Here is an 11,610-nt window from a genome sequence, read left to right as displayed (position 1 = left end):
ACTATTTCCCAACCTTCTTAGTGGATAAGTGCCTATGTCATATTTTTAAAAAGTTAAACCTTCAATTATAAACTGGTAAGTATAAAAATGATATACTGTATAAACATATAGAATATTATCAGATGTTAATCATATTTTATATTCTTCTGTGTATTAAAGTTTTGTACATATAACTTTTTTAAAAAATATTTTTAAATTTATTTCAGAGAGGAAGGGAGAGGGAGAGAGAGAGAGAGAAACATCAATGATGAGAGAGAATCATCCATCAACTGCCTCCTGCGTGCCCCTCTCCCCACACTGGGGATCGAGCCTGCAACTTGGGCATAGGCCCTGACTAGGAATCAAACCACATGTGGCCGGGCTGTGCATATAATTTTCTGATACAGTCCATAATATTCTATTTTAGAAGAATCAATCAGTATTTCCTTTCTCTTTTTTATCATGTACTGTAGATGTAGATGTACAGTGAATTTGGAGACAACAGATCTGAGTTTAAGGCCTTATTTATATCAATAGATAAAACAATATGGATGAATCTCTGAGACATTATGCTAAGTGAAAAAAGCCAGTTGTAAAAGGCTTTCAATTGTATGATTCTATTTGTATAAAATTCTAGGTAAAGCAGGTCCTGATGTCTCATTATGATTTTAATTTGCATTTCTTTAATGACCAGTGATGTTGAACAATATCTCATGGGGCTTGTTATATATATACACATATGTGTGTATATGTAAATATAATAATGAAATATACATTTTAGTTAAATGTATATTAGTGAAATGTCTATTCAGATATTTGCCCATTTTAAAAATTAGGTTGTTTGCCTTTTTAATTTTGAATTATAATATTCCTATATTGGTATAGTCTGACCACACCTTTCAGCTATGCTTTGCCCTTTCATTTTCTTAAGAGTGTTTGCTTATTTATTTTTATCTTCCTCTGTCACATGCTTTCTCAAATATTTAGTGATTCATGGTTGTCTGTTGAATTTTAATGAGCTTATAGAAAACTAGAGGCCCAGTGCACAAAATTCGTGCATGGAGGGGTCCCTCAGCCCAGCCTGCACCCTCTCGCAATCCAGGACTGCTGGTTCCTAACTGCTCGCCTGCCTGCCTGTCTGATTATCCCTAACCCCTCTGCCTGCCTGATTGCCCCTAACCACTTGCCTGCCTGCCTGCCTGATTGCCCCTAACCACTCTGCCTGCCTGCTTAATAGCCCCTGATTGCCTCTGCCTGCCTGCCTGATTGCCCCTAACCACCTCTGCATGCCTGCCTGATTGCCCCTAACCTCCTCTGCATGCCTGCCTGATCGCCCCTAACCACCTCTGCCTCAGCCCCCACCACCACGGCTTCGTCAGGAAGGACATCTGGAATGATGTCCAGAAGGTCGTTCGGCTGTCCGGTCTAATTAGCATATTATGCTTTTATTATTATAGATGTTAATATTGGTCAATTTTGAGTGGTGGCAATATGGGTAAATTTTCTCCCCTTCTCTGTCCCCCACACTACACTTATCCTCATATTTATTTATAAAAATGTAAGAATAAAGGAGGCTTCCTAGGAAGTTTTGGCATATAGGTAGAATTTGTTGGTTTGCAAACTGTATTAGTGTATTTGAGTGGCTAGGTTGCTATTGTTTTGTGGTGTGTGTGTGTGTGTGTGTGTGTGTGTGTGTGTGTGTGTGTGTGTGTGTGTTTGCCTAGTGGTTTGCAAGAAGGAGCACCAGCGTGCCAGGACAGGGTGCTTTGTTCTGGGCACAGGTGCCTGCTCTGGTTATATCAGGTGGCTCATTCCACTTTGGTTAGGGAAGACTGGGTGTGTGTGCGTTGCCTGAGCCATAAAGTCCTGGCTGCTCAGATTTGGGCGGTCAATGCTCCTGACACAGGCTCTCATTTCATTCTCATGGTTTACCCCAGTTTAGCTCCCATCTTCTACCAAATCTGCCATCGCCACTGTAGCCCCCATCCATGTGTCTAGGCACAGATTCCTCATCCCCTCTTTGCCAGTCCGTACTCTCCCATTACATTTATATCTCTCATCAATTTGATGAAAGGTCTCCTAGGCTAAGAGTCCCCCTGCATCCTTGACCCTTTGGAGTTTCACCTTTTTTATGCATTTACTGTCATTTCATTGAGGTCTAGCCATCCACCATCTTGAACCAAGAGTTTGGATATTTCATTTCAGTTTTAAACTTTTCTTTTTCTAATCCTCACCTGAAGATATGCTCATTGATTTTAGAGAGAGAGAGGAAGGGGTAGAGAGAGATAAACATTGGTGTGTGAGAGAAATGTTGATCAGTTGCCTCCTGTACATGCCCCAACCAGGGCGGGGAGATCAAACCCACAACCTAGGTATGTGCCCTGACCAGAAATCAAACCTGAAACCTTTTGGTTCACAGGACAATGCTTCAACCAACGAGCCACCTGGCCAGTACAGCTTTTCAAAAATCCAATTTTATTAAGTAAAATAAGGTTTACTTATGGCCCCATAGAGATTGTCTTCCTCTTTTCTTTATCCAGGACCAACATTTTTCTTATGTTTTCCTTAATATTCATTCCATAATTAAGTCTTCTTTTTTTAAACACACCTTTATGTAAAATTTTTCCCCTAGCCAGTTAAATTATATATTACACTTCTCAAAAAAAACCCTTTTAAATGTAAGCTATAGTTTAATAAGCAGAAAAAAATAGTTTATCTCTATCTACCTTGTAGTTCAAAAATAATTTAATGAAACAAACGTTATCTTAGTGACAATTTTTTTTTAGTTTCTGAAATGTAAATAACTCTCCCGTTTTCAATTTAAAGGTTTGTTATCATTTTATGTTCTACATCTATAATAAACTTTCAAAAATTTCTTTTAGAAACAACTAAAATGTTTCAGTATCAATACTTTCTGAAAGCAGTGGAATTTATATAATTTGATAAGCTTCCTCCTACATGAGAAGTCATTTTCCCTTTACTGCAGTGGAAGCAGTTGAATTAGTATAATTTGCTTTTGCTTCCTCCTACATGAAAAGTAATTTGCCTTTTACTGCATTGCTCTTGGCATAAGGCAAAGTATTTTGATCTGTTGGAGATATACTGGAAAGAACTTAGAGTTACTTTGAATTTCAGTTAAGTAATGGCTTTTTTTGTGTGTGTGTGTGCGTGATACATTTGTTTTGTTATTGTTGCTAAATCTAAACATAGTTGGAGGTGATGGAGGGAGCCATAAGTTTATGCCCTTGCCTTGTATTAACCAATGACATATGGAATGTTTGCATTTTCTTCAAAACTGTTAAAGTTTTATGTCTCTCTTATATAGTCACATGTGACAATTTTCTCTTAGAATTTGGAATTAGAAAACAGAAATTCTTTGCCAGAGAATTGTTAGGTTTCCTTTGGTTCATTGTGGGTTTTTCGCCCCCCTTTGGTGAACAAAAAATCCAAAACTAATTTTATGGAAATATAATACTTAAATTATATTCACAGCATAATTTCTCCATTCTTCATTTTACATTTATTCTCTAGTTTTCTTTCCTATATTTCTGTTAAAAGATTATTGTATTTTCATGTTGTTTCCCTAAATATTTTCTTTATTGATACTTTAAATTATAAAAATAAAAAAAATGGAGGTTTAAAATATATGTACCTTATCTACAGCAGTTTGTTGGCTGTAATAACAATCCAACAATACAGATTTCCCTGTGGTGGAAATCTACTTTTAATCATTTTAACACCACAACAATATTAAAACTGACATTGTCTCATATATCTTAAGAGTTATATCTTCTGCCAATGTAAAGTTATCTTCTCTATTTAATAGGTGTCAAAAGGACAGAAAAATGAAAGAATATAATCAAGTATTTGTCATGAACATAATTACATCCTCATGAATTAATATTTCTAGATGTTACAGTTTTATAATTTTTTTATTTTTTCAATTATGGTTTACATTCAGTATTATTTTGTATTAGTTTCAGGTGTTCTGCATAGTGGTTAGATGATCATATACTTTACAAAGTGTTCCCCCCCCAATATTTCCAGTACCCACCTGGCACCGTACATAGTTACTATGATATTGCTGACTGTATTCCCTGCGCTGTGCTTTACATCCCTGTGACTATTCTGTAACTACCAACCTGTAATTCTCAATCCCTTCACCTTTCTCACCCATCCCCCATACCCCTCCCGCCTGGCAACCATCAGTCTGTTCTCTGTATCTATGAGTCTGTTTCTGTTTTGTTCATTTATATTGTTCTTTAGATCCCACAAGTACTGTAAGTGAAATCATATGGTATTTGTCTTTCTCTGACTGACCTCTTTCACTTTCTAGGTACACCCATGCTGTTACAAATGGTAAAATTTCTTTTTTATGGCCAAGTAAACTCCATTGTATACAGGACCACAGCTTTTTTTACCCACTTGTCTATTGATGGGCACTTACATTGCTTCCATTTGAAAGAATATATCCACCCCTATGATCATTACAGCATTATTTACAGATTTGTTATTTGTATTTCAGGAAATACGAAGCTAATAACCATAACAAGAAGAAACTCTGTAATACCTTGGGACCTCAGCAACTGTGCTTTCTAAATGGCATCTTTCAGACATTGTAATAATGAAAGTATATAATTATATAGAAAAGGAGAAAACAGTGAACAAACTAGTGGAATTGAAAGCATTACACTATCTCTCATGTCTAGGAAAATTAGAACATATATTTATGATGTTTGTACTCTTACAATTTAATATTAAAATAGTAAAGGCAGGGAAGCTTTTAAAAATGAGAAATGTATTTTGTTGACTTAGATAGTGATGCTATTACATAATCTCAATAAATAGCTAAAAGTTCAGAAACTTGACATTGTCATGGACAGATTCAGTATGAATTGGTGTATGTCCTAATACATTTTATTAAGACATCTAAAGAAGCAGAAAGCCAAAGTTGAAGCAAGCCAAGGTCTGACAGTGCCATAATATCTTCTTGTCTTTTATATAATGTATTTAAAATGATAAACTTATGCCTAAGTGCCATTTGATCTGATTATCAAACATCTTGATATGTATATATTCTGATAGTCATTCAGTACTAAAAAAAAGAAAGATTTCATGCTTTCTCTTATTACCTTTTTAACTCATTGGTTATTTGGGAATGTGCATGGATTTTTAAAAGTATATATTGATTTGCCATATTTTATTGTTGATTGCTTATTTAGTTACATTGTTAGAGAACTTTATGTAATAAAATTTGAGAACTGTTATGAATTCTTATGTTTCATACAAATTTGAGAAGAATGTATAGTCTCTATATGCATTTTAAAATATGTTGCATTAATTTGTTTTTATAAATGTATTATGCTTTTAAAATGTATTCTTAAAATATTCCTATTTATTTGGTACAGGGCTCCCTTATGTCAGCCTTTTAAATGTACTTGTTCAAGTCTTTTGAGTCCTTACTAATTTTTGTCTGCCTGGTCCATCAATTTCTTATAGGAGTCCATTAAGATCTACTATTCTTGTTATTCTATTGAATTTTAGTTTATTTATTTTGAGAAATAATGAGATATTTCCTCCTTTTTATCCTTCGTCAAGTATGAAAATCTTAATTCATACTGCTATTTTATCCTTGAGTGCCAAAAATGCACATTTACCTCAGTACGAAGTGTATTACATACCAATGTATAAAGAGAATATGCAAGATGAACTGTTCATGTGTCCATTTCATTCTCACCTTTTAGAGGAAAAGAAGTTATATCTCAAAGCTGGTGACGGGGGAGCAAAAAAGACATTATATGTATGTTAAAAAAATTTAAATTTGACTTAAATTGTGAATTTTTTAAATTAAATTTGTCAGAGCATATTTCAAGCTAATAAGAAAATTAAAGCTAAGTCCAGGTACAGCATTTTTTGAAAAGATGGCAACATTCCTTGGAAAGGTGCCTACTTGGGCTTCATAGTCTACCATCCAAGCCTCAAACAAAACTCCTGAAGGGATGGGACCATAAAGTGGAACAGTATTAAAGGATGCTGTCTGACATATCACTGACTGTGACTGAAAAGCTGAGGTGGTTCCAAAGGAATGCTGCTTTGGCACTCAGAAAGAGGCATTTGAATTCTGACCAAAATATCCTGAGAGTGGCAGATGCTAGAAGGAAAAAAAAATTAAAAGACAGCCTTAAAGATTTAACCTCATAGCTGCTGTCCTTAATGAACTGATTGCAGAATAGGAGTTTTGGTGGTCAGCACAAAGCATTTCTAGAAAATGTTCCTAATGTGACCAGGAGAGATGTCCCCACTTCCATCCCCATCCCTACTGCTCCCCAATGCTGGGTGTTTGGAGGATCTCACTCACCCGCATGGCCTCTGGTCTGAGGTCAGAGGGAGGGGAGATTTGGAGGGCCTTGGACACTCATCTAGGATATAGCGGAGTAAATACTGCTGATTGGTTGGTTTGGGCATTTGGTTTATAGCATTCATACTGATTGTGCTTCTTAAAAATCACTTTTTCTTCAAACCTACAAATGAAGGCAAATTATATGTTTAAGCCTCTGACTCACTATAGCAGATAACGTTTGTAAAAACCACATTCAGACCAGATTCAGTGAAATCTTTTTTTCTTAAACACCTTTTTTTCAAGTGAAAAGAAGTTCTGCAAACATTGAGACATAATTGAAATTCTGTTGCCAAAATGTCTCTCAGGTATTGAGATAAGCCAACAACACCTGTACTATTTACTATTGAAGTAAATAGTCATATGGTAATATTACTAATAGTAGTAGCAATTGTAAATGTGGTCACACCCATGGGTAGAAGGGAAAGAGAGACCCTCTACTCACTTGGGTGTGTAAAACTATCTTGGGGTTTGTTGTGTACTCTTATCTGGACCTTCCACCCTCTGGCAGAATTGCAACAATTATGAACAAGCTAGAGGCCCGGTGCACGAATTTATGCACGGGTGGGGTCTGGCCAGCCCACCCCGATGGGGGCCCATCTGGCTGGGCCCTTGAGGAAGAGGGGTCGGCATGGTTGGTGGCTGGCCCTGCCCCTGATGAGGGTGTTGGGGGCTGATCAGAGGCCAGGTCAGCTGTGGGGGAGTGCAGTTGGGGCCCGGATCAGGCTGGTTGGCTGCCGCAGTGCGTGTCATAGCCACTGGTCATTCTGGTTGTTCTGCCTTTCTGGTCACTGGGCTTTTATATATATAGATAATGGGAACTAAATCTGGGCAGGCTTTTCCCATTGAAACCATCTAACGTTTTTTCCCCCTTAATTACCTTAACATCTATTTTTAGATGGTGTGTTGATATTAACAGCCAACAAAAGGCAATTAATTATATGAGAAAGTTTATATGAGCCAATAGGTTTTTGTTTTGCTGGTATTAGTTTTCTTTTTTTTTTTTTTAAGGTGATAAAATGAATGATTTCTTAGAAAAATTAAGTTTACCCAAATGGATGCAAGTGGAGAGAAAAAGCTTAAACCAATCAATATTTATAGAAGAAAAAAAGCTTTTGAGAAATAACAAGAAAAGCACAAAGAGGTACCAGACATAGATCGTTGCACAGGGCGATTCAAGTACACTTTTAGAAACCAGGTAGTGCCAATATTTTAAATTTGTTTCAGAATATAGCAAATAATGAAAAATTTACAAATTATTTTAATGAGTAGGTATTTCATGAACACCTAATCCTGATGGAAGCACAAAAAGAAAGCCAAAGACCTATATCATTTATGACAATTGATATAAAAATCTTAAATGCAATATTAGAAGTAGATTCCCAAACCAGTAGGAAAATAACACATCATAACCTGGTGTGGTTTTTTAAAAACCAGTAGTGCAAGAATCAGATTAGGATTCTGTTAGGAAACTTGTTTATAAAGCATACAATACTAATGAGTCTGAGGAGAAAAATATGATTACCTTCACAGATGCTAAAATAGCCTTTTAAAAATTCAACAGCTACTTCCTATAAAAAATTAAAATTGCAATGAATAGATACTTCCTTAACATGATAAAATTAAAATTGCCAGATAAATTACACATATGGAAATGTATGTACTAAAATTATTTGTCCATATAAAATTAGAACCTTGGGTATCCTGCATTTTAATTTGCTAAACTGGCAATCATAGATAAATTGTACAAGCCTCATCCTAAAGAAGGTTCTTACTTAATGGAGAAATAGTAGAGTCATTTGCACTGAGATCAGAAATATAGCAAGAATTTTTAGTTTTCAGCTTCTTCATTGCAAACTTTGAATATGTCATTTAGAAATTATTTCCAGCAAGTACAATTGTCTTGGTTATGGGCCACAGAATTATGTTGAATAATAAAAGTTGGAAAGACTGAAGAAAGAAATCCTATCTAATAAAAGAGTAATATGCAAATTAACCATCACTCCACTACACCCATAAGCATTGCCCACCAGCCAATCAGGAGTGAGTATGCAATTAATCCAACCAAGATGGCGGTTAATTTGCATACCCAGGAGTAGAGCGAAGACTGAAGACAGGGTAGAAGGAAGCCAAGCATTGCAGAAGGGAGCGAAGGTGCCGAGAAACAAGCAAGTGGGGCTGCGGAGAAGGGAGGGAAGCAGGCGGGGTGACGGTGAAGGGAGAGAAGCAGACCACAGCAGGAAGCCCTATGCAGGAATCTTCCTGCAATGGGCCTCTAGTATAAAGTACCTCAAGTTAAAAAATAATCAATAAACACTATCCAAACACACCCCAAAAGGTGACAGCATCAAAAGTCTAGAGTTGGTAGCCTTATTACTGATGCAATGTGAAAAATGTCCCCTGACACTGATGCCTAGCCAATAATTTACATATTGTGCATGGATCGCCATCAAGCTCAGTCTGAGACTCTTTAATAGGGGTATCACAAGTCAATAAATATTTTATTCTTCCAATAAAATTGAATCGTGATTGTAGCAAGGTCAAAGTCCAGATTTCCTAGGAAATACAAGTAGTAAAAGTTACATGATCCAACAAGTAGGGGGCCAAAAAGAAAAAAAAAAATTCAGTAGTACATTTATGTAATATTTTTATGTTTAATGTGCTGGTTGAAACTACAGGTTCTGAAAGAGACAGGCCTGTATTTCAACCCTGTTATTTTCATATTTACTAGTCAAAGACTCTGGCAAGTAAATTATCTTCAGTTTCTTTACCTGGATGGTTGTGAAGGTTACTAGTAAATAAGATCTTGTAAAACCCTTAAGAGTACAGCAAGTACAGTACATGTTAGCAATTCATAAGAGTGTTTCAGAAAAACACACACGACAATGCATTTATTACGCTAACATCTAACATCTATATTCATCACGCACCCGAAATAGGACGCCTTCCTGCTGACCCCAGTCACCTCTCCCGACCTAAAGAACTGCAGGAAAAGCCTGGATGCTGTTCAGAAACCTGATGTACGTGGAATTCAGGACCCTAAGATGCGCACCAGGAGGCAGAACCCCACTGTTTGCAGAAAGGGCAGGCGCTGGGCGGGAGAGAAAGGTTGGGGAGCTAATCACGAAGAATCCCTCTCTGCGGACCCGGGAGCCGAGCACGCGCAGCCCGCTCGGGTCAGGCGGTTGAGCCCGCGGAGCAGGTGCGCGCGGCCCGCCCCCCGCCGCCGCCTCCCGCACCCGGCCGCACGCGCAGGCGCAGTTAGCATTCGCTGCTGGGCAGCCGCGGGCGGGACTGGTCTGGGAGACGCCGGGACCAAGTGGCAGCGACTCGGACATATGAGCTGCCACTGCCGAAAACGGGCCCGCAAGACAGGTGCGTGGGCACAGGCCACCTCCCCGCTGCCCCTTGCGCTCCGGGGCGGGGATGAGGAATCGAAATCATTGCTTTTTGCCCCAGGGCGGGGGAGGGGGAAGAAGGGGCTGGGACGCACCCCTTTATTTGGCGACCCGCCTGGCTGAACAGGTGGGGCAGGTGAGGGAGCGGCGTGGAGATCGGGGTTGGGGGTGCCGCGGTGAGTTCCTGGCGGCTCTCCCGGCCTTGGGAGGAGGAAGGTCAGCCCAGCGGCCGGATTTGGTGCCGCCAGGGTCCGTTGGGTCCCGCGGAACCGCCGTGTCCACCTGCTGCGCTGGGCTCGGGAGGACGCGGGGTGCCAGGTGCCCCCAGCCCGGGCTGTCCCCGAGGCTGAGGCCCCCGGAGCCGAGGCCGTTACCCCAGCGGTTATCATTCCAGCCCGTTCCACGCACGAGCCCGGCTGCCGAGAGGTGTAGAGGGGAGGGGGCGTCGCGGGGGGCGCTGCTCACCCACCCGCTACTTCTCCCCAAAGCGTGAAGTGGCTCAGCCTTCGCCTCCCCGCCCCGGTGAAGGCGAAACGACCCAGCCCTGGCGGCGGCGGCGCCTGGGACTCCGGTCCACTCCCTGATGCGCTGCCTGGAGCCGCGGCGCCTCTGGGGACCAGCCATGGAGTTGGGTGACATCCAAAGAAGCCCTAATGACTAGAGACTCATTATCTCCTAAAGCCTGTTTATGATCAATCAGACGCTTTAGCCGATTTTATTTATAACATTTCCCCAAGAAACAAGGAGGGGGCATTTGCTTGGGATTTAAAAAGCAAAGAACAGCCGAGCTCAGGACGGGGAGAGAGAGAAAGGAACTCGAATGGCCACAGGAGGCGGGGTGGGGTGGAGAGTAGGGGGCGAAAAAGTCTCAACTTAGGAAAGAGTTCATTTATATTGAAACGTTTTGATGCATAAGAGTCATTAAAACCCCCGTCTAGCCTTAAGATTTTGCTGGCTTTAACATTTTACATCACACTAGGTCACTTAATCACTCTGGATAAGCCCTCCTTTTGGTGATTCTAAGTTTGATTTCTTTTCAGTTTACACAGTTTTGCCTTCAGATCTAATTGGTTCGATCTTCCAGTCACATTTACACCTTATCCCTAAATCCTTAGAACAAAGTATTCTATATTCTTGATAAAGTTAATTATTATGTGTGTAAATGGTGTATATTGATGGCTCTGAACAAATTGAACAGTGCAGTAAATTAGCCTTATTTTTTATTTTCAGTACCTAATAAAATTTAGTGCGCTTAAATAGAAAGCTAGAATTGTTAACCTTAATGGACCATTAGGTCATCTAATGTAACCCTTTTACGTGACCAATGATAAAACAGGCCCAGAGCAGTTTTAACCCATTGCCTTTTTATTTTTTTTAAATATATTTTTATTGATTTCAGAGAGGAGGGGAGAGGGAGAGAGACAGAAACATCAATGATGAGAGAGAATCATTGAACAGTTGCCTCCTGCACACCCTCAACTGGGGATGGAGCCAGCAACCCAGGCACCTCCTGCACACCCCCAACCAGGGATCAAGCCAGCAACCCAGGCATGTGCCCTTGACCAGAATCGAACCTGGGACCTTTCAGTCTGCAGGCCGACACTCTATCCACTGAGCCAAACTGGGTAGGGCTAACCCATTGCCTTTTTAAAAATAGGACTAGAAACCTTGCCATGGTGTGGGTTCAGTGTGTTTTCTGTCATCTCATTCTGTAGATGAGTTCCCAAAGCTGCACGACAACTAAAACTTTAAATAATAGTGATTTTCAAATACCGTTTTTGAGGTACACTAGCGTTGGATGAGTCCCCAGCCGGCCATTAAACCTGAATAGCAAAA

The 11,610-nt window shown here is 39.7% G+C and overlaps 1 protein-coding gene across 3 annotated transcripts in view; it reads left to right on the top strand.

Annotated features, from left to right (window-relative positions):
- The first annotated feature begins 9,559 nt into the window (after positions 1 to 9,559).
- The window catches only part of CLGN (calmegin), a 48,927-nt gene continuing 46,876 nt past the window's right edge, over positions 9,560 to 11,610 (top strand). Inside the window, exon 1 of one of the 3 annotated variants that reach the window (XM_080672151.1) lies at positions 9,560 to 9,751. Coding sequence is in view for 1 of the 3 variants with exons in the window: in XM_080672149.1 (XP_080528275.1) it covers positions 9,715 to 9,751 (37 nt within the window). In the remaining 2 variants the exon portion in view is untranslated. The remainder of the gene's footprint in view (positions 9,752 to 11,610) is intronic. The other 2 variants (XM_080672150.1, XM_080672149.1) reach the window with 2 other exon arrangements.

The sequence above is a fragment of the Plecotus auritus genome, assembly GCF_963455305.1.
Source record: "Plecotus auritus genome assembly, chromosome: 6".
NCBI lineage: Eukaryota > Metazoa > Chordata > Mammalia > Chiroptera > Vespertilionidae > Plecotus > Plecotus auritus.
The sequence above is the reverse complement of the archived record's forward strand: the minus strand, read 5'-3'. Positions and strand labels throughout refer to the sequence as shown.